Source organism: Ursus americanus, chromosome 27 (genome assembly GCF_024610735.1).
Source record: "Ursus americanus isolate L20-20 chromosome 27, mUrsAme1.1.p, whole genome shotgun sequence".
Lineage (NCBI taxonomy): Eukaryota > Metazoa > Chordata > Mammalia > Carnivora > Ursidae > Ursus > Ursus americanus.
Window position 1 is genome coordinate 7,805,048 of NC_142153.1, and position 24,631 is coordinate 7,829,678.

A 24,631-nucleotide genomic window follows, 5' to 3' on the forward strand; every position below is an offset into this window, starting at 1 on the left:
CCCATGCCCCAATGCAAGAAGACTAATAGATTGAAAGAGAATGTCTGGAATCACAAAATAGTGATGAGGGGAGATCTGATAAGGAGACCCATATAAACTCCAAAAGACAAGATTTAATCAGTCACACCTTCTTAGGTACCAATATAGAGCAACAGTGATCAGGCAGACTGAGTTATACCACAGTGGATGCCAACAAAAATAGGAGGTAGTGATAAATAAGCCATCCTTAATCTCTCTCCCTGATGACCAGAAGGCATGTCAACTACCCTTCATCTAAGATTATTTGTGAAAGTATGGACAGAAAAAGTGGAAGAAACTGTGAAACTCTAGCAAGCACGACTTATCCAGATTTCATCTGAGATAATAATGGTGCATACATTTTCCTGAAATCAAATCACTAGCACAATTCATCTGCTCTAAGCAGACTGTGACTCTTTTCCAGAAAATAAAAGCCTGTTAGTTCCAAGAATTTAACCATAAACACAAATTCTGAGAGAAAGGACTTTGGAGCAAGTGTTTGTAATCAATAGCCAGACTAGAAAGAGACCTACTATGCAAAGCTGGCTTAAGATAGATGCCTTAGAAAGAGAATGGAATCACAACCAAAAGAAGTATCTAAATCTAAGACAGTTTATGCTGGGAAGGAGAAAAGCTTAAAAAGAGATTTAGATTTTGGCTCCCAGTTTCACTTGAATCTTTACCTCATTGTGCCATTAACCTAATCTTTGTGATGTTAAAAGAATCCAAAACGGTCTTTTAGGACAAATGGATAAAATTTTCTAAGGGAAGACTTTTTAAGAAATAATAATGACATGCTTGACAAGCACATACCAATAGTTAAGAATAGTTGTTTTCATTGAAAATGAGAATTCATAGATTTGAGTGACTCCAAGAGCAAGAAATGGCATAGATTACTTTCCAGGGCATAATCTAGGAATATTGTAAGGCTTAGAGAAGCTAGTATTTTATCCAGTGATAGATTATGAATGGCTAAAGAGTTTATGGGATAATGTTTGGTATGCTTGTGGCATAAAAAAGATCTCAAAGTTACTTAATTCTCAAGAGAAGTGCAGAACCACTGGAAGTATCAACATGTTGGAAAAATCTTGGGATCAAAATGAAGAGTCTGAATGCTACAGAGATGTACTGATTAAAGTTCACGGCAAGGACAATGGGCATTAACAAAAGGGGCTCAAAAGGTACACAGAGTTAATAAATGCAACCAGCTGCTCTCAGGAAATGTTGGGTAACAAATGACCAGACTGGCCAACCTATGTCAAAGTAGAGGCAGGTGAAGAATTTTCCCAAAGAATGTGGTAAAATATGATTCAGCAATTGCACTACTGGGTATTTACCCCAAAGATACAGATGTAGTGAAGAGAAGAGCCATATGCACCCCAATGTTCATAGCAACTTTGTCCACAATAGCTAAATCGTGGAAGGAGCCAAGATGCCCTTCAACAGATGACTGGATTAAGAAGATGTGGTCCATATATACAATGGAGTATTACTCAGCCATCAGAAAGAACAATTACCCAACATTTGCAGCAACATGGATGGGACTGGAGGAGATAATGCTAAGTGAAATAAGTCAAGCAGAGAAAGACAATTATCATATGGTTTCACTCATTTATGGAATGTAAGAAATAGCAGGAAGATCAGTAGAAGGAAGGGAAGAATGAAGGGGGGTAAACAGAAGGGGGAATGAACCATGAAAGACTATGGACTCTGGGAAACAAACTGAGGGCTTCAGAGGGGAGGGGGGGATTGGGATAGGCCAGTGATGGGTATTAAGGAGGGCACATATTGCGTGGAGCACTGGGTGTTATACACAAACAATGAATCATGGAACACTACATCAAGAACTAAGGATGTACTGTATGGTGACTAACATAACATAATAAAAAATTATTATTTAAAAAAATTATGTGGTAAAATATGATGAATGCTCTAGGTCAACTGGAGGCTAGACAAAAAGTTGAGTTCTGAAATAAATGAAGTTACGACTGCAAATTTGAGTTTAGTGTACAGTATTCGATTCATTTACAGCACTAATCAGGTTGTATTCAGTTGTGCACCATAGGATAATGTTATCTTGGCATTTTTTTTCTGCCATCTTCTGTCAGCTTTATACCATCTATTAAACAACATTCATGTAATATAATACTTATTTGGAAGTTGGTATCATTAAAAGACAAAATGATAAGGAATTTTATTTTTCATTTCAGGGATGTTCTCTGTGGAAAATTAGCTTGTGTCTGGCCACGTGAGAAAACTTATAAAAATGATGTTCAATCTGCAGTTTATTCACATATTCAAGGGCATGTATGCCTATCTATAACTCCTGGGTCATCAGTGAGTTCAGGTGGAAGAGATTATGCCTATGTGGCTGATGGCACTCTTTGTGGTACACAAATGGTAACAAAACATGTTCATTTATATTTAGCTGTGTTAAATTGTGTAATTATCAAACACTATATTCCATGATGATTATCATCTGTACACTGAATGATTTGAACCTGGTGCTGCCAATTATTTCACATACAATATTGAAAAGATAATTAAACTAGGCCTCAGTTACCCAATAACTTTGCTTTTTGGATATTATAACCTATCCTCGATCCTCATATGAGAAGGTATGTATGTGTTTTAAGCACAACATTCGACTAAAATGAGAGGTGATTTTTCATTAAATTTTTGAATTATAACATTTTAATCATAGAATTCTGAGCTTTTAGTTTTTCCTGCTTCACAAAGAAACATAACTGAGATTTCATTTTAATTTATTTTTTTAATTTCTTAAAGCTCCTGTTTACATTTATAATCAAAGTATAAGTGTGAGAGTTTTGGAAGAACCAAACAAGAAGTCCATACTGGGAAAGCATGGTTACAGTGATGTACAAGCTTATGTCCATATGCATGTATACATACATACAAGCATTTACACTCATGAGATCATAAAATAAAGGGAGAACAAAGATGGTTCAGAGGCTGTTAGTCAATGTGGAAGTACAAGTGCATACATTCCAGAAATTATAAGGCATCTGAGATTTAAAGCAGCAATTGTAAATCAGTGTGCTACATATAAATGACATTCAAACTTACTTGTTCAATTAAAAATAAAGCAAAACCTTGAAATGGTGAATCGATTAGCCAATTCTTTTTTAATTTTATACTGTATGTTCATTTATTTTTTATTGAGGTATGTTTGACATAAATCTTATATTAGTTTCAGGTGTACAACATAATAATTTGACATTGTACACATGTGATATGATCACCACAATAAGTCTACAGTCCATCACCTACAAAGTTAATACATTACTGACTATATTCCTTATGCTGTGCATTATATCCTCATGACTTGTTTTATACCTCTATGCTTATTCTTAATCCCCTTCATCTCTTTTGTCCTACACAAATCCTTCCCCTCTGACAACCACCAGTCTGTTCTCTGTGACCGTAAGTCTGGGTTTTATTTTGATTGTTTTGTTTTTTAGATTCCACACATAGGCAAAATCATACAGTAATTGTTTTACTCTCTCTGACTTATTTCACTCGCATAATACCCTTAAGTTTCATCCACATTGTCACACGTATCAAGATTTCATTATTTTTTTGTGGTTAAGTAGTAATGCGTTGTATATCTATACCACATCTTCTTTATCCATTCATTTATGGATGGACATTTGGGTTGCTTCCATATCTTGGCTAATGCTGCAATGAACAGAGGTGTACCTTTTTGAATTAGCGCTTTTATTTTTATTTTCTTCAGATAGATATCCAATAGTGAAATTACTAGGTCATATGGTAGTTCTATTTTTAATATAGGAAACTCCATACTACTTCTCATAGGGGTTGCACCAATTTACATTCTTACCAATAGTGCACAAAATATTCCTTTTCTCCGCATCCTCACCAACACTTATTCCTTGTCTTTGATTTTAGCCATTCTGACAATTGTAAGATGATGCCTCATTGTAGTCTTGATTTGTATTACCCTGATGAGTAGTGATGTTGAGCATCTTTTCATGTGCCTGTTGGCCATGTCTATACCCTTTTTGGAAAAATGTATTCAGATCCTTTTTTCCATTTTTTAATCAGAATTTTTTCTGTTATTGAGTTGTATGAGTTCTTTATATATTTTTTATCTGAGCCCCTTATTGTACATATGATCTGGAAATATCTCTCTTCAGTAGGTTGCCTTTTTATTTTGCAGGTGGTTTCCTTCACTGTGCAAAAGCTTTTTAGTTTGATGTAGTCCCATTTGTTTACTTTGCTTTTGTTTCTCTTGCCTTTGATGTCAGATTCCAAAAAATCTTTAAGACTGTGTCAAGGAGCTTACCACCTATGTTTCCTTCTAGGAATTTTATGGTTTCAGATATTACATTCAAGTCTTTAATACATTTTGAGTTAATCTTTGTACATGTTAAGATGGTGGTCCTGTGTTATTCTTTTGCATGTAGCTGTCAGCTTTCCCAACAGCATATTGTGAAGACATTGTACTTTCCTGATGTATATTTTTGTCTCCTTTATTGTAAATTAATTGACCATATATGCATAGGCTCCCTATTCCATTCCATTGATTTATATGCCTATGTTGATTTCTGCACCATGCTGTTTTATTTGCTATAGCTCTGTAGTCTAGTTTGGAAATAAAAAGTGTGGTATCTCCAGCTTTGTTGTTCTTTTTGTGGATTGTTTTGTCAGTTCACTGTCATCTGTGATTCCATACAAATTTTAGAATTGTTTTCTTTTTCCATTTTGATAATGAATGCTTTGGTGATTTGATAGGGATTGCATCTGGCCCATCTGGCCTATGTGATGTTTAATGCTAAGGTTTCCTTTTTTGATTTTTCTGTCTGGATGATGCATTCATTGATTTTAGTGGGATGTTAAAGTGTCCTACTTTTATTGTATCTCAGTCTCTCCTTTTAGTTCTATTAATATTTGCTTTATGTTTTTGGTGTTTCTATATTGGGTGTATATATATTTATAAATATTACACCTTCTTGCTTGATATACCCCTTTATTATTATATAGTGCCTCTCTTTGTCTTTTATTATAGCCTTTGTTTAAAGTCTATTTGTCTGTTAAGACTATACTTATCTTAATGAACACTGAGTAACCTATGGTACTGTTGAATCACTATATTGTACAGCTGAAACTAATGTAATACTGTATGTTAACTGGAATTAAAATTTAAAAGAAGTCTATTTGTCTGATATGGATATAGCTATACCAGCTTTCTTTTTGTTTCCATTTGCCTAAGCTATCTTTTTTCATTTCTATGTTTTCAGTATGTCAGTGTCATTACTTCTAAAATAAGTTCCTTATAGGCAATATATAGATGTGTTTTGTTATTTTATCCAATCAGTAACTCTCTGCCTTTTGATTAAAGTATTTAGACCATTTACATATAATGTAGTTATTTACACATATGTACTTATGCCTATTTCATTCATTGTTTTCTGGCTGTTACTGTAATTTTTCTTGTTTTCTTTCTGTTCTCCTTTGGTGTTTTGATGGCTTCCTTAAGTGCTGTGTTTACATTTATTTATCATTTTCTTTTGTGTTTTTACTATCAATTTTTGCCTTCTGGTTATCATAAGGTTTACATGTATCTTCCTGTGTATAGCATCTTAAATTTGAAGAAATTCTAAAACTCTAAATTTTTGCTCCCCACATTTCATTTTTGATGCCACATTTTACATCTTTTTTATTGTATGTATCCCTTAACTAATTTGCAGCTTTAGTTAATTTTACTACTTTTATCTTTTAACATTCATAGTAGCTTTATAACTTTTTTTTTAAAGATTTTATTTATTTATTTGACAGAGAGACATCCAGCGAGAGAAGGAACACAGCAGGGGAGTGGGAGAGGGAGAAGCAGGCTCCCAGCAGAGGAGCCCGATGTGGGACTAGATCCCAGAACGCCAGGATCATGCCCTGAGCCGCAGGCAGACGCTTAATGACTGCACTACCCAGGCGCCCCAGCTTTATAACTCTTAATCGACTACCTTTATTTTATTTATTTTTTGCAGTGAGATTTTTACTTCTGTATGTTTTCCTGTTATTAATTACTGTTATTTATTTTCAGCTTTAATAAGTTCCTTTAGCATTGCTTGTAAGGTTGGTTTAGTAATGACAAACTCCTTTAGTTTTTGCTTGTCTTGAAAACTCTTTACCATTTCTTCAATTCTGTATGATAATCTTGGTGGTTAGAGTATTCTTGGATAGATTTTTTTTTTCCTTTCAGCGCTTTGAATGTCATGCTACTTCTTCATGGCCTGAAAAAAAATCCTTACTGAGAAATCACTGATAGCCTAATGAGGTTTTCTATGTACATAACAATTTGGTTTTCTCTTGCTGCTTTTAAGATTCTCTTCTTTAACTTTTCACGTTTTATTTTTGTTTTTGTTCTTAGTTTTCTTTTAACTTATTAAATTCCAGTTATTTAACATACAGTGTAATATTAGTTTCAGGCATATAATTTAGTGATTCAACACTTACTACAATACCTGGTGCTCATCACAAGTGCACTCCTTATCCCTGTCACCTATTTAACACATCCTCCAACTCACCTCTCCTCTGATAACCATCAGTTTGTTCTCTATAGTTAAGAGTCTTTCTCTTGGTTTGCCCTATAATCATTTATTTTGTTTCTTAAATTCCACATATGAGTGAAATCATATGGTATTTCTCTTTCTCTGACTGACTTATTTCACTAAACATGGTATATCTAGCTCCATTCATGTGCTGCAAATGACAACATTTCATTCTTTTATGGCTGAATAATATTCCATAGTATATATGTGTGTGTGTATGTATATATATATATACACCACATCTTCTTTATCCATTCAGCAGTTGATGGACACTTGGGCTGTTTCAATAGTTTGGCTATTACAGATAATGCCGCTATAAACATTAGGCTGCATTTATCCCTTTGAATTAGTATTTTTGTATTCTTTAGGTAAACACACAATAGTGCAACTGCTGAATCATTTTAATTATGACGTGTCTTGGAGTGGATTGCTTTAGGTTCATCTTATTTGGAACTCTCTGAGCTTCTTGGACCTGGATGTCTGTTTCCTTCCCTTGGTTAGGAAAAATGTCAGTTGTTATATTCTCAAATAAGTTTTCTGTCCCTTGGTCTCTCTGTTCCCCTTCTGGAACACCAGTAATGAAAATGTTATTTTGCTTCATGTTATCTCAAAGGTCTCTTAAGTTTTCTTCATTTTTTAAAGTTTTTGTTTTGTTTTGTTTGTTTGTTTGTTTTGCTGTTCTGTCTGGATGAGTTCCATTGTTTTGTCTTCCAGCTTGCTAATCCATTCTTCTGCTTTACCCAGTTTGTTGTTAAAACCTCTTGTGAATTTTTTTAGTTATTGTATGCTTCGCTCTGTGACTTTTATTTGGTATTCTTACATTTTCTCTTTTTTTTGTTGTTGACTTTCTCACTATGTTCATGCATTCTTCTCCCAAGTTCAGTGAGCATTTTATGACCATTACTTTGAATCCCTTATCTGGTAGTTTACTTATCTTCATATCATTTAGGAGTCTTTTCCTGTGTTTTTTTTTTCTTGTTCTTTATTTTGGATTATAGTTCTCTGTTTCCTAATTTTGCTTGATTCTCTGTGTTTATTTCTATGTATTAAATAAAACAGCTACTTCTCTCAATCTTGAAGGGGTGGCTTTGTGTACATGATCAACTTTCTTTTTCAACTTTACCCTAGCTCTTGATTATCTCTCAAACCTTTGTGATTGTCTCACCACCTGATTTATTCTTGGTTCATCTCTATTTTTGAGAGTTTGCCAAGACCTGTCAGTATTCCATGAGAGGAATCTCATTTAGCACCTAGTTTCAGGTTGATTGGAATCCAGACCCTTAGGCAAATATGTAAATATGTAAAATATGAACATATATGTACAGTCCTGTGGGACTGCAGTTATAATCCCTGCTGGTGTCCAGTCCAGGAGATCTGGAAGTGTCCTTTGGGTGATAACTGCAAAAATTGAGGTTACAGATAAGTGTATATGCCCCTTTCTGGGAGGTCTCTTTGAGCTTTAGTGAGGCCCAGAGTGTGCACAAGGATGGTGTCTCCCTGCTTACATTCCCTGGAGTGGTTCCTTAGCCTCTATATGTGGAGGAAATTTGAAGACTGTCCCTCAGGCTGAAGCTCCATACTTCATGAATAGGCTTTTTCCTCAGGAAGACTGGGGTTGTGTTTCAGTCTGTTGTCTGTATAGTAACCTGGGTGTGGTGACCAACCAAGAACTGTATTTCCAATTGTCACATTCCCATGGAGCTCAGGAATGCCGTTCTCCTTGGCCATCAGAGCCAGGTAGATCAAAGGGCATTCCCTGTGTGGATTATCCATGCCTACTGGATTAGATATACAGCTGGAGAGTATAGGGATTGGAGCATGTTTGCTGGCTTAAGAAAGGTAGTGATAATGTATCTTAACTGCACATTTCCATAGGTCAGGATGCTGCTGAGAGTCCTTGTCTGTGTGTGTATGCTGGCTTTAGTTTCAGAGTGGGAGAATGCCACAGCCCCTTGCTCTCACCAGCCCTAGCCAAAGAGCAGAGTCATAATTGTCCATGCTTACTGACTTTATGAGCATGAGAATGCCATGACTGTTCATGTTCACTTGCCTGAGGCAGCCAGAGGGAGAGTTACAGGGAGTTACAGGGAGAATTGTAGGAAACTACAACTGCCTGCACAACCGGACTTCAGTAGGGGAGTAGAATAGTACTTGAATGCTGGCCTTGTCCTGTCTTAGCAAGGTGGAGGGAATGGACTGTATCTGAACTTCCCCCCTGTGCTAACAGGATAGGTGCAGAGTGCAAAAATGGTATCTGCCAGTGCCTCTGACTCCAGGGAATTCTCCTCCACCAGAGACTTTTGAATTAGCAAATGAATCTCCTTCACATATATTCATAATTTGTTTCAAACTGCTAGGGGATTTTTTGTTTGTTTTTGTTTGGTTTTGCTGGATTTTGATTGAGTGAGACCATTCGTAAGTTCTTTAAAAGGTGAATCTCAGGTTTGTATAAGACTTTGAGTCCCTTGGTCACCAGCCGCTTTGGTTTTCTAAGCCATACATTTAGGGGGTTTGTGTTGCCAGCGCAGATCCCAAGGGTTGAGATGACTAATGTGGGGGCCCCAACCCCTTGCTGCTCCAGGGGAAACACTAGATTGGTGAGATCCATCCCTATTGTAGGATTCCATCTCAGGGCAGTTTTTGGTGAGATGGTATCTCTGCCTTCCTACCCATTTTGATATGGTCTTTGTATCCTCTGTTATGGAGATACAGTTTATCTAGTTCTCAAATCTTTTTCAGAGGTATGATCCATATGTAGCTGTAGAATTGGTGTCTCCATAAGAGGTTGTGGTTTCAGGATATTCATGTGCCACCATCTTACAGAAGCCCTAGCAAATTGTTATACCTGGGGCCAGCAATCCTATTCCCTTGGGGAAACTTTGTTTCTAACAAATGGATTATGGCAAAAGTTATAGGATGTCACTTAAAAGATTAGTTTAAAAAAGAGTGACTTCTGTTTTGCAGGCGTTCTCTCTCTTGCCTTCTCAGATTGCTTACTTTGCTGAAACAAGCTACCATGATGGAGAAGCCCACATGGAAAAGCAATCATGGGCCAATGAAGCAGTGAGACTCTCAGTTTAATAGTCTGTAAGAAACTGAAATCTCAGGAAACAAACTGAGGGTTGCTGGAGTGGAGGGGGGTGGGAGGGATGAGGTGGCTGAGTGATGGACATTGGGGAAAGTATCTGTTATGTTGAGCACTGTGAATTGTGTAAGACTAATGAATCACAGACCTGCACCCCTGGAACAAATAATACATTTTATGTTAAGAAAAATAAATTATAAAATATATACTGTTAAAAAAAAAAGAAAGAAACTGAATTCTGCCAAAAACAACATGAAGAGAAAATACTTTCAAGTCAGACTTTCAGATGAGACAGTAATCCCAGATGATACCTTGATTTTAGCTTTGTCAGAGACCGAAGAGAGAACTCAGCTAATATACACTTGGATTCCTGACCCGCAGAAACTCTGATATGCTAGATGTGTGCTGTTTAATGCTACTAATTCTGTGGGTTATATGTTATACAGCAATATATAAGTGATAGAGATTTGGGCACCTAGAAATATGGTACAGTTGTATCAAATAACTAAAAATGTGGGTGTGACTGTAGAAATAGGAATCGTGTGGGGGCTAGAAGAATTTTGAAAACCATGATAGATGAAGCTATTGCCTGAAACAGACCATTAGTAGAACTTTGGACTTTGAGAAATTTGATGTTGAAGGCTCAAGAGGTACTAGGAATACATTATTGAAAACTGGAGGAGAGAGGACTCATTTTTTTTAGGGGAACGAAGCTTAGCACATTTTCTTCTACAGTATGTGAAAAGCAGAACATGTATCTAATCAACTTGGTGATCTAAACTGGCTTATTTTTGATGCTTATAATAAAATTTGACAAAAAATAATAAATTGAGAGAAGAAATTGTTAAAAAACGAGTCAATGATTTTGGAAATTCCCAATCTCTTCACCCAGCAAAAATACAGTAAAAATTAAGTGATTTCCAAGAACTGTCGGGAAAACAGGGTCTTAAGATGAAGTCAAGATTGAGACTGTACAAACATTAAGTAAGAGTTCAAAAACATCAAGGGATACGAGTGTTGCTCGATTAACCAGTTGTGCTTCTTAGAGATTAAGGGCGTGCCCCACAGATCATATTAAAAAAAAAAGTGGCCTCTAAAAGCCTTAGGGTTTTGTCTTTCAGCTATCTCAGCAAGAACCCAAAGATAAAAAAAGCTTATTTTGAAGAGAATTGTGAGTGTGGCTTTTGTCTAACAGAATGAACTCCCGTGAGATTCACAAGAGGTCCACACAGTTTTTGAGATATATCAGCAGACTCACTGCCAGCAAGAATGACAGGGACAAAGAATAATAAATAAAAAGAGATTGTTGGACTTCTCAAATTTTACTGGTAGGAAATAGGCTGAGACAGTTGCTCAGCCATAAACACATGCTACTTTTAATGAAAAAGAAAGGAAGACTTAGCCACCAAAACAAGATCTGAGAGGGCAGAATCAAGAGCCCAATATGATGATTCACACACCTTGAAACTAAACTAAGAAATTCCCAACATTTGACCTGCTGGATCAGAATTGCTATGAACTAGTGACTCCTTTTTATGTGCCATCTCCTTGACCTTTTGAATAGAAATGTTTATACAAATTATCCTCTTCCTATCCTACTATTGCATACTGGTGGTGTTGGGGACAGATAACTCTTTAGTTTCACAGACTTCAGATGGAAGAGCTGTACTTAAGGAAATATAAGCAGGAATCTAATCCACAGCTGGAGCTAATTTAGATGAAGAAATAAACTTCGGATGGTGTTATAACGGATGAGAATTTGGAAACCTTGGGCATAGATGTAGTTTGCTTGTGTTAAGTATATGTAACATTAGAAGATAAAGGATGGACTGTGCAATCTGTTTTTGAATTGCACCACAATGAATTCACCTTCCCTTATTCATTTCCTTGTAAAATACCCCTTCACTTTGCACTGTTGTGTGAGGGATGGATCTAGTGACTTGCTTCTCACAAATAGAGTATGTCAATCACTTCTGCCATTAAATTATGGAAGATATTATCTCTCATTCCACCAGGATTGAACTCTTTCTTTCTTTCTCTCTCCCTTTTACGTTCTTGGATTGCTTGCTTTTATAAGACAAACTCCCAGGTAGGAAAGGAATGCATAGGAAGGAACTGAGTATGGCTTTTAGCCAACAGCCCTGGAGGAAGTGAGGATGTCAATCTAATAGCCTGCCAACAACTACAAGACAATAAGCAGATCTGCCAGAGATTTCACTTTCGGGTGAAACTGGCTGACACTCTAATAGAAACCTTGTGATACTTCTGAAGCAAAGCAGCAATCTATATCATAAGTTCCCTGACTCATAGAAACTGAGATAATAAAGGTTTTAGTGCCTTAACATAAGTGCCCAAGAGTGCAATTTATGGTTCACATGAGAAATACATGTCTGACTCTGTAAGAACCTGATAGAATCTTTGCCAGAGTTGCTATGCCATTTACTTTTCCACCAGCAATATGTGAGTGATAAAGTTTCTCCACATTTGGACCAGTATTTGGTGTTATCACTATTTTTTATTTTTGCTATTTTGATACATGTGTATGGACATCTGTGCTTTTAATTTCCATTTCTCTAATGGTTAATTATATTCAACACTTTTTTAATGTGTTTATATACCATCAATACAGTCTTCTCAGTAAAACGTTTACTCATGATCACCTTTTTAAAAGATGTTGGTCTTTGTTTTTTATAAATAGTACACTCAAGTTTGCAGATGTTTTCTTCTATTCTGTAGCTTGTTTTTTTTTTAAGCTTTTAATTTTCATGATGTCCGGTTTATCAATTTTTCTTTTTATGGACTGTGCTTTTAGTGTCAAGTCTAATAACTTCATCCAGCCCTAGGTCATGAAGATATTCTTCCATGTTTTAATTTTTTTCTCTAAAAATGTATAATGAGTTTTACAGTAAGTCTTTGCTGTATTTTTAACTTTTTTATAAGGTGTGAGGTTTAGGTTGAGGTTCTTTTTTCTGTACCTTTATAAAATTTAAATTGGGGTATTTTTGTGGATCTATTTTGGGGTTATGTAGTCTGTTACATTGATCTACCTACCTATCTATACCCACTAATATATTTTCCTGATTAGTTCAGTAATGTAATAAGCCTTAATAATAGGTAGACTGAATCTTCTCATTTTACTTCCCTTTTTCAAAATGTTTTAGCTATTCTAAGTCCTGCATTTTTCCATATAAATTTTAAAATAAACTTAATAACAGACAATAAAATATTTTCTGGAATTTTAATAAGAATTGTGTTAAAACTGCAGTTCAGTTTGGGAAGCATTGATATTTTTACTGTATTGAATCTACCATACCATGAATATGGTAAGCCTTTTAAATTATTTATGTAGCCATTGACTTTTTAAAAAATAATTTTCAAGATATACATCCTATACATCTTTTGTCAGATTTATAGCTAAGTATTTTATTCACTTGGGAGAAGTACTGTGTTTTTTATCTAATTTTTCATTGTTGTTAGTATACAGAAATGTGGTTTTTAATATATCTAACTTGCATCCAAAACCTTGCTGATGCATTTATTCGTTTTGGAACTTTTTTGTAGATTCCTTAAGATTTTGTGTGTAGACAATGATGTCATCTGTGAAAAGGGACAGCTTTTTTTTTCCCCCCTTGGTAGTCCCTCCCTCTCTCTCTCTCTCTCTCTCTCTCTCTCTATATATATATATATATATATATATTTATATTTATATATATATTTATATTTTATATATATAATATATAATATATTATATTATATTATATATATATATTTCTTGTTTGCTGAGGGTTTTTTTTCTATCATGAATAGGTATTGAATTTTGTCAATAGATATGATCATGCATTTTTTCTTCTTTGGAATTATAGTTCTATTTTATCCAAATCTAAAAAAAAAAAACAATATATGGGAGTTCACTGATGGTATTTGAGTAGTCTAGATTCATAAGGAAAAACTTGGGTATGTGAAGATCTTAAACTTCCTCTTATTTTATGTTAGTTGAGATTAGGAAGCAATGTGATTAAATTTACTTTGAGAATTTTGGGAAATCGTTCAGAATTGCTAGAGACTTTGATCATAACTATCTAGGAGACTCAAGGATGCTAAGCACTGCTGCTATTCTGAGCTTCCAGTGAAGAGTAGGTCTATTCTTAACTAAGGAGGATGAAAAATGTTATAACAGTAGTAATGTGTGTTATGTTATTGTGGGAAAATTATATTTGGATGTATGTATCACATTGATATTTTGGTATTTTTTTATTTAAAAATAACTATATTTTCTTTGTTGCTAAATAATTACAATTCCCCTCACACAAATAATAATTATTTTTAAAAACATTTTCAAACACAAATACTTTTTTTTAAGATTTTGGGTTTTTCTTTTTGTTTTTTGGTTTTTTTATTTTATTTTTTATTTTTTTAAAGATTTTATTTATTTATTTGACAGAGATAGAGACAGCCAGCGAGAGAAGGAACACAAGCAGGGGGAGTGGGAGAGGAAGAAGCAGGCTCATAGCGGAAGAGCCTGATGTGGGGCTCGATCCCACAACACCAGGATCACGCCCTGAGCCAAAGGCAGACGCTTAACCACTGTGCCACCCAGGGGCCCCTGTTTTTTGTTTTTTTTAGATTTTATTTATTTATTTGACAGAGAGAGACAATGAGAGAGGGAACACAAGCAAGGGGAGTGTGAGAGGGAGAAGCAGGCTTCCCACAGAATAGGAAGCCAGACGCGGGGCTCAATCCCAGGACCCTGGGATCATGACCTGAGCCGAAGGCAGATGCTTAACAGCTGAGCCACCTAGGCGACCCCAGACACAAATACTTTTTTATGCATTCTTTACTTTTAAAAATGCATAGAAACCAGAATTCTGCAAATAGAAATTTATTATAAAACTACTAGTTATAGTACATCATTTATGGTATATTATTTGATTAAAAGTGTACTTCCAAGACTCTGTGTGACACATATTTATGGTGACAGCAGATATAAGAGCACTGTGTTGAATGGAAGCAAAGTGTGCTCTCATCACAGGATGTGGAAAATATTGATATTTTTTGAAATGCAAGATTCTTATTTTTAATAAACATATAATTTATAACTAGACTTTTAAAGTGGATTTCAGGATTTATAACTAGACTTTTAAAGTGGATTAAGTCTAGTGTGTTCAATTACAATATTTTTATACTTTGTCCTATAAAGATAAATTTTTATTCATAAGCCTATGTTGTCTTTTGTGTCTGTATATAAAAAATTCTTGTGCTACTCAAAATATGACAATAATACCACAAATATTGAAAGCATCTCTATAAAATTGTCTTGTGAAGTTAGTGTCATTAAAGTGCTATAATGGTATGTTTTTTCTGTTTCCAAAATTATTGATAACATTGTCCTCATTTTCTTAATGAAAATGATTTCATGATTAATAATCTATGTGTTTTTTTATTTCTATATCATTGATTTTTGCTCTAATTATTATTTCTCTTCTCCTGCTGGATTTTAGCTTCATTTGTTTTTCTTTTTCTAGCTCTTATACGTATAAGCTTAAGCTGTTTGAGATTTTTCTTGCCTGTATTGGTGTAAATGTCCTTTTTTGAACCACTTTTTCTGCTTCCCAGGGTTTTGGACTGTTGTGATTTCATTTTCATTTGCTTCCATGTACTTTTTTATTTCTTCTTTTATTTCCTGGTTGACTCAATCACTGTTTAGGAGTGTATTATTTCACCTCTGTGTATTTGTGGACTTTCCAGATTTTTTTCTTTGGTTGACTTCTAGTTTCATAACTTTGTGGTCAGAAAAGATGCACAATATGGCTTTGATCTTCTTGAATGTGTTGACGTTTGTTTTGTGGGCTAATGTGATCTATTCTGAAGAATGTTCCATGTGCACTTGAAAAGAATGTGTACTCTGCTGTTTTAGGATGGAATATTCTGAATATATATATGTTAAATATGTCTAATCCAGTGTGTCGTTCAAAGCCACTGTTTCTTTGTTGTATTTCTGTTTGCGCTATCTGTCCATCAATATAAGTGGTGTGTGAAAGTCCTCTATTACTATTGTATTATTACCAACTAGTTCCTTTATGTTTGTTATTCACTGTTTTATATATTTTGTTGCTCCTTCGTTGTGTGCATAAATACTTTCCATTGTTACATCTTCTTGCTGGATTGTCTCTTTTATTATTACGTAGTGTCCTTCTTTGTCTCCTGTTACAGTCTTTGTTTTAAAACCTACTTTTTCCTATACAAACATTGCTACTACAGCTCTCTTTTGATATCCATTTGCATGATAGATGTTTCTCCATCCTCTCACTTTCAATCTGCATTTGTCCTTAGGTCTAAAATATACCTCTTGTGGGCAGCATATAGATGGGTGTTGTTTTTTATGCATTGTCACCCTATATCTTTTGAGTGGAGCATATAATCCATTAACATTCAAAATAATTTTTGATAAACATGTTTATCTCCATTTTATTACTAGTTTTGTGGTTGTTTCTAAAGATTTTCTCATCTTTTCTTGAATTTCATGTTTTGCTGATTGTCTTTAGTGATATATTTGGACTTCTTTCTCTTTATTTTTTGCATGTTTATTAGTGGTTTTTGATATATGGTTACTATTAGGCTTGTATATAACTTCTGCATATAGCAGTCTATAGTAAGTTAATCATTGCTTAAGTTTGAACTCATTCTTTTCTCTTCACCTCTCTATGTCTTAGGTAGATATTATTATATGTTATATCCTTTGTGTGTGAGTTCCTTCACTGATTCTTTACAAAATTATTCATTTTTACTACTTTTGTGTTCCTATCTATATACTCACATTCAGTTTCTCCTTTCCTTAAAGGGTCCTCTTTAACAATTTTTTTCTTGTGTTGCCTTTTACTATTTTTAATTTTTTTTACATTTATTTTTTATAATTTTTATTTTGTTATCTTAGTCACCATACAGTACATCCCTGGTTTTTGATGCAATGTTCCATGATTCATTATTTGCGTATAACAACCAGTGCACCATGCAATATGTGCCCTCCTTAATATCTATCACTGGCCTATCCCAATCCCCCAACCCCCTCCCCTCTGAAGCCCTCAGTTTTTTTCCCAGAGTCCACAGTCTCTCATGGTTCATTCCCCCTTCTGTTTATCCCCCTTCATTCTTCCCATCCTTCTCCTACCAGTCTTCCTATTTCTTATGTTCAATAAATGAGTGAAACCATATCATAATTGTCTTTCTCCGCTTGACTTATTTCACTTAGCATAGTCTCCTCCAGTCCCGTCCATGTTGCTGCAGATGTTGGGTAGTAGTCCTTTCTGATGGCTGAGTAATACTCCATTGTATATATGGACCATATCTTCTTTGTCCATTCATCTGTTGAAGGGCATCTCGGCTCCTTCCACAATTCAGCTATTGTGGACAATGCTGCTATGAACACGGGGATGCATATGGCCCTTCTCTTCACTACATCTGTATCTTTGGGGTAAATACCCAGTAGTGCAATTGCTGGATCATAGGGTAGCTCTATTTTTAACTTTTTAAGGGACCTCCACACTGTTTTCCAAAGTGGTGGTACCAACTTGCATTCAAACCAACAGTGTAAGACGGATCCCCTTTCTTCACATCCTCTCCAACATTTGTTGTTTCTTGCCTTGTCAATTTTTGCCATTCTAACTGGCGTGAGGTGGTATCTCAATGTGGTTTTGATTTGAATTTCCCTGATGGCTAGATGCTGAACATTTTTTCATGTGTCTGTTAGCCATTTGTATGTCTTCATTGGAAAAATGTCTGTTCATATCTTCTGCCCATTTTTTTGATTTGATTATTTGTTTCACATGTATTGAGGTGAGGAGATCTTTGTAGATCTTTGATACCAGCCTTTTATCTGTAGTGTCATTTGCAAATATCTTCTCCCATTCCGTGGGCTGCCTCTAAGTTTTTTTGACTGTTTCCTCGGCTGTGCAGAAGCTTTTTTATATTGATGAAGTCCCACAAGTTCACTTTTTCTTTTGTTTCTCTTGCCTTTGGAGATGTGTCATGAAAAAAGTTGCTGTGGCCAATGTCAAAGAGGTTACAGCCTATATTCTCCTCTAGGATTTTGATGGATTCCTGTCTCACACTGAGGTCTTTCATCCATTTGGAGTTTATCTTTGTGTATGGTGTGAGAGAGTGGTCAAGTTTCATTCTTTTGCATGTAGCTTTCCAATTTCCCCAGCACCATTTATTGAAGAGACTGGAAAAAATTCCACTGGATGTTTTTTCCTGCTTTGTCAAAGATTAGTTGCCCAAAGAGCCGAGGGTCCATTTCTGGGTTCTCTATTCTGTTCTGTTGGTCTATGTGTCCATTTTTGTGCCAGTACCATCCTGTCTTTGTGATCACAGCTTTGTAGTATAGCTTGAAATCGGCAACATGGTACCCCCAGCTTTGTTTTTCATTTTCAACAATTCCTTGGCGATTCGGGGCCTTTTCTGGTTCCACGTAAATTTTAGGGCCATTTGTACCAGTTCCTTGAAAAATGTCATTGGTATTTTGATTGGGATGGCATTGAAAGTGTAGATTGCTCTGGGTAGCATAGACATTTTACTATGTTTATTCTTCTGATCCATGAGCATGGAATATTTTTCCATTTTTTTTGTGTCTTCTTCAATGTCTTTCCAGAGTGATTTGTAGTTTCTAGAATACAGATCCTTTATGTCTCTGGTTAAGTTAATTCTGAGAAAACGTATGGTTTTTGGTGCTATTGTAAATGGAATGGATACCCTAATTTCTCTTTCTTCAGTCTCATTGCTCGTGTATAGAAATACAACTGTTTTCTAAGCATTGATTTTGTATCCCACCACATTACTGAATTGCTCTATAAGTTCTAGTAGTTTGGGGATGGAGTCTTTTGGGTTCTCCATATAGAGTATCATGTCATCTGCGAAGAGAGACGGTTTGACTTCTTCTTTGCCAATTTGGATACCTTTTATCCCTTTTTGTTGTCTGATTGCTGTTGCAAGGACTTCTAGTACTATGTTGAATAATAATGATGAGAGTGGGCATCCTTGTCGTGTTCCTGATCTTAAGGGAAAGGCTTCCTACTTTTCCCCGTTGAGAATGATATTTGCTGTAGGCTTTTCATAGATGGTTTTTATGAGATTGAGGAATGTACCCTCTATTCCTACCCTCTGAAGTGTTTTAATCAGGAAAGGATGCTGTATTTTGTCAAATGCTTTTTCTGCATCAGTTGAGAGGATCATATGGTTCTTGACTCTTTTCTTGTTGATATGATCTATCACACTGATCGATTTGAGAATGTTGAACCACCCTTGCATCCCAGGGATGAATCCCACTTGGTCATGATGGATAATCCTTTTAATGTACTGTTGGATCCTATTAGCTAGAATCTTGTTGAGAATTTTGGCATCCATATTCATCAGGGATATTGGTCTGTAATTCTCCTTTTTGATGGGGTCTTTGCCTGGTTTGGGGATCAAGGTAATACTGGCCTCATAGAATGAGTTTGGTAGTTTTCCTTCTGTTTCTATTTTTTGAAACAGCTTCAGGAGAATATGTATTATTTCTTCTTTGAATGTTTGGTAGAATTCCCGGGGAATCCATCAGGCCCTGGACTCTTGTTTTGGGGGAGGTTTTTGATCACTGCTTCAATCTCTTCATAATTAATCGGTCTGTTTAAATAATCAAATTCTTCCTGTTTCAGTCTTGGTCATTTATAGGTTTCCATGAAGGCATCCATTTCTTCCAGGTTGTTTAATTTATTGGCATAAAGCTGTTGATAAAAGTTTCTAATGATCCTTCCTATTTCATTGGTGTTGGTTGTGATCTCTCCCCTTTCATTCATAATTTTATTAATTTGGGCCCTTTCTCTATTCTTTTGGATAAGTCTGGCCCGTGGCTTATCAATCTTATTTATTCTTTCAAAGAACCAGTTTCTAGTTCTGTTGATCTGCTCTACTGTGTTCCTGGTTTCTAATTCATTGATCTCTGCTCTAATCTTGATCACCTGCCTTCTCGGTGTGAGTTAGTCCTGTTCTTCTGTTCCAGCTCCAGCTTCTTGAGGTGAGAATATAAAAAGTGCATTTTAGATTTCTCTATTCTTTTGAGTGAGGCTTGGATGGCTATGTATTTTCCCCTTAGGACTGCCTTTGCAGTGTCCCATAGGTTTTGGACTGATGTGTTTTCATTCTCATTAGTTTCCATAAATTGCTTATGTTCTTCTTTAATTCCCTGGTTTACCCAATCATTCCTAAGCAGGATGGTTCTTAGTTTCCAAGTGTTTGAGTTTCTTCCAAATTTTTCCTTGTGATTGAGTTCCAGTTTCAAAGCATTGTGGTCTGAGAATATGCAGGGAATAATCTCAGTCTTTTGGTATCAGTTGAGGTCTGTTTTGTGACCCAGTATATGGTCTATTCTGAAGAAAGCTCCATGTGCATTCGAAAAGAATGAGTATTCTATTGTTCTGGAGTGTAGTGTTCTGTATATATCTATGAGGTCCATCTGGTCCAGTATATCATTCAAAGCTCTTGCTTCTTTGTTTATTTTCTGCTTAGGTGATCTGTCTATTGCTGAGAGTGGAGTGTTGAGGTCCCCTACTATTAATGTATTATTATCTATATGTCTCTCTTTTCTGGTTAAGACTTGGCTTGTGTATCTAGCTGCTCCCCTATTGGGGGCGTAGATATTTATAATTTTCGTATCCACTTGTTGGATACATCCTTTAAAAATAATATAGTGTCCTTCTGTATCTCTAACTACAGTCTGTAGTTTAAAATCTAATCTGTCTGATATGAGAATTGCTACCCCAGCTTTCTTTTGAGGTCTGTTGGCATGAAAAATGGTTCTCCATCCCTTCACTTTCAGTCTGGATGTATCTTTAGGTTCAAAATGAGTCTCTTTAAGATAGCGTATGGATGGGTCATGTCTTTTTTGCAATCTGCAACCCTGTGGTGTTTTATGGGAGCATTTAGGCCATTCACATTGAGAGTGATTATTGAGAGATATGTTTTTAATGATGTCATGTTGCCTGTGAAGTCTTTGTTTCTATAGATTGTAAATTTCTGTTCTGTATCACTCTTGGGGCCTTTTTACTTTTATAGAACCCCCCTTAATATCTCATGTAGGGCTGGTTTGGTGGTTATGAATTCCTTCAGTTTCTGCCAATCTTGGAAGGTCCTTATCTCTCCATCAATTCTGAATGACATCTTGCTGGATAAAGGATCCTTGGCTGCATGTTCTTCTCAGATTGAGCTTTGAAAATACCCTGCCAACAATTCCTAGCTTGCCAGGTCTCTGTAGACAGGTCTGACGTTATTCTGATATTTTCCCCTCTGTACGTAAGGATTTTCTTCCCTCCTGGCCACTTTCAATACTGTATCCTTGGATCTAATATTTGTGAATTGCACTATGATGTGACATGGTGTAGGTCTGTTCTCATTGACCTTGGGAGGGGTCCTCTCTGCTTCTTGGACACGAATGCTTGTTTCCTTTGCCAGATTAGGGAACTTCTCAGCTACAATTTGTTCAGATATCTCTTCTAGACCTCTGTTTTTCTCCACACCTTTTGGGATGCAGATGATTCTGACATTGGAACATTTCATTGAGTCAGTAATCTCCCGTAATCTACATTCTTGAGATTGTATTTTTTTGAGCCAAGTTTCTGTTTTAACTTTCTCTTCTACCATCCCATCCTCCAATTCAGTAATTGGTTTTCTGCCTCATTTACCCTGGCCATCAGAGCATCTAGTTTAGACTGCATTTGATTCATAGCATCTTTAATTTCTGCCAGATTCTCTCTCATTTCTGCCCTTATAGATTCTATATTCTTGTTAATATTTTCCTTAATATTTTTTCCAGCCTACACATCATCTTGACCATTGTTACTCTGAACTCCATTTCTGACAATTCGGTTATATCCATATCCATCAGTTCTGTGGCAGAGGCCACAGTCTATCTTTTATTTGCTGGGGGGATTTCTCCTCCTCGTCATTCTGATGAGGAGAGTTTGCGGGGATGCCCAGAGCCCAAATTATTGACCAGGACCCAGGCAGTGTGCACTTGTTTTATAGGTCCTTAGGGATGTGGGGGTCTTGATTTTTCAGCCTGCCTTCTGGGGGAGGGGCCTGCTGTGCTGATACTCAGGCAACCCTGTTTGGATCAAGTTGCCCTATCCCCTGCAAGGGGGTATGGGGATGGGCACAATGTGAGCTGGTATTTCTGGGCTTTTGTTCTCTGGCGGCTTTCCCTGGTGGTTTTCTGTGACTCTTCTGAGAGTCAGAGTAGCAGTGGCTGTATCCTAGCCTCTGTCTCAGAACAGACAGATCGCAGTCCGCTCTCCACTGAGCTCTCTTGGCCACTTTAACTCTATTTCTGTTGGTGCTGCTAAAAACCCTGCAGTGTCCCAGGTTGTACACCCACAGCTGCTCTCCCAGACCTCACTTTCAGGCCTGGCCCGTCTCTGTCCTTTGTGCTTCTAACACCGCCAATGGCCCCTGGTTCCTGCGCGCACTTCCGAGCTCCCTGTTTCAGTATGGTTCACGCGTGCTCCGGAGCGCTGGTTTTCAGTCTGGTCACACATGCTCCCGAGCTCCCGGTATCAGTCTGGTTCCAGTGAGCACTCTGGAGCTCTGGTTTTCAGTCTGTTTGCACAGGCACTCCCGAGCTCCTGGTTTTAGTCTGGTTCCAGTGAGCGCTCTGGAGCTCCGATTTTCAGTCTGCTCACACGCATTCCCAGGCTCACGGTCTCAGTCTGCTCTCTCGAGGGTGCCGGTCCGCAAGTCTGGCCCACTCCCCAGTACAGGAGGCTACTGCTTCCTGGCGCCCGAGTGTGTCGGCTCCTTCTCCCTTCCGTTCATCTTCCAATATCTGTGTGCAGATTCACAGCTCCCTGCTTTGTAACTTAATATTTACCACTGGAGATGTTCTTTTGTAGAGATCCAGATGTATCTTCCTGCGTCTCAGGCTGATTTTTGGGTGTTCAGGATGATCTGGTACATATCCAGCTCGACTCAGGGGACCAGCTGAGAAAGGGTCTCCTACTCCTCCGCCATCTTTTCTCCTCCTTGCAGAAAGTGGTCGCTTTTCTGTTCATAGAGTTTCTGCTTCTCTTTTCTTCATTCTCCAGTTGCATTCATATGTATTCAGAATGGTTTGGTAGCTCTCTAGCTGAATTCCTGGGACCAGACGGACTTTAGGTCTTCTGCTCCTCTGCCATCTTGGAACCGGAACCCCTCCTGTGTTCCCCTTTAACATTTCTTGCAGAGTTGGTTTAGTGGTCATGAATTCCTCTAGTTTTTGTTTGTCTGGGAAACTCTTCATCTCTCCTTCTATTTGAATGATAGCATTGCTGGATAGAGTATTCTTGTTTGTAGATTTTTCCCATTCAACACTTTGAATATATCATGCTACTTTCTTCTGACTTGCAAAATTTCTGTTGAAAAATCTCCTGCTACCTTATGGGTTTTCACTTGTAAGCAGCTGTGCACCGATGCTAGTTGGGGCACATGCATAGTCTTGACAAAATTTGCCCTGAGGCCAGGGCCAAGCCTAGCAGGTTTGGAGTGGGCTAGTCCTTAGGAAAACTCATGGGTGTAGCTCACTGGAAAGAAGGTTAGGTAGCAAGTGTCTGTGTAGTCCGTTCTCCTGCAGGTGGCTCTGTGTTTATGCTGTGGGGCTGGGGAGGAAAATGGTGTCTTCCAGCTCCTTCATTTTCAGAGAAGTCATCCAACACACTCTGAAATCAGTATAAATAGATCTGTCTCCTGTTTTCCCCCAGAGTTGTGTACACTGTCATTTTTATGTTGCTTCTCTGTGGGCTGCTATCTCTTTAAAGGCAGTGATCCAGCTATCACTCGCCTTCCTGGGATGGCCAGTGCTGAAGCAGCAGACTTTTAAATCTCCAGGCTTCAAATACTACTGGTTTTATAAACTCACAAAATTCAGCCCCTCTTTCTTTTTAAAGATTGTATTTTATTTTTTAAATATTTATTTATTTATTTGAGAGTGAGAGTGAGCAGGGGGAGGGGCAAAGGGAGAGATAGAATCTCAAGCAGGCTCTACACTGAGCATGGAGCCAATCTCAGGGATCAATCTCACAACCCTGAGAACATGACCTGAGCTGAAATCAAGAGTTAGATGACTACTGACTGAGCCATACTGGTGCCTCAAGATTTAATTTTTAAGTAATCTTTACACCCAACATGGGGCTCAGATTTACAACCCAGAGATCAAGAGTCATGTGCTCTACAGATTGAGCCAGCCAAGCGCCCTATCAGCCCCTCTGGTTTCTAAAGCCAAACATTATGGGAATCAGTCATCACCATTTGAGGTCCCTGGTGTGAGGGCCTGTTTCTCTGTCCTTTCTAAATGCTCAGCTCTCTCCCTCCTGCAAGCAGCCTCCCTATGCCTTTGTGACTTTCCTGACCATTCAGATGCAACTTCTTCTCTATATTCAGTTGTGGAGTTTGTTCTGTCAGTCCTCCCATCACTCTCCATTTTGTTGACTTGCATGTGGACCATATTTAGTTGAGATTATGGGACAAGGTGAGCTCAGGGTCCTTCTACTCTGCTATCTTTCCAAACTAAGAATTGCACTCTTTTAAAGGTTGAATAATATTCCATCATTTGTATATACCACTTTTTGTTTATTGATTTATCCATCAATGAACATTTAGGTTGTTTCTATCTTTTGGTTATTGTGAATAATGCTGCTATGAACAGCATTTGGTGTACAAACATCTTTTCAAGTCCCTGCCTTTTAATTCTTTGGGTATATACCTAAACGTGAATTTGCTGGATCATATTCTGATTCTATGTTTATTTTTTTGAGAAATGGCCATTCTGGTTTTCATGGTAGCTGCACAATTTTACATTCCCACTAGTAATTCACAAGGGTTCCAGTTTGTCTACTTCTTTACTAACACTTACTTTGTTTTGTTTTGTTTTTGTTTGGATAAT

At 36.9% G+C, this 24,631-nt stretch overlaps 1 protein-coding gene across 1 annotated transcript in view; it reads left to right on the forward strand.

Annotated features, from left to right (window-relative positions):
* The window catches only part of LOC123780332 (disintegrin and metalloproteinase domain-containing protein 18-like), a 148,581-nt gene that overhangs the window by 89,586 nt on the left and 34,364 nt on the right, over positions 1 to 24,631 (forward strand). Inside the window, exon 16 of the mRNA XM_087856316.1 lies at positions 2,229 to 2,418. Coding sequence (XP_087712442.1) covers positions 2,229 to 2,418 — 190 coding nt within the window. The remainder of the gene's footprint in view (positions 1 to 2,228; positions 2,419 to 24,631) is intronic.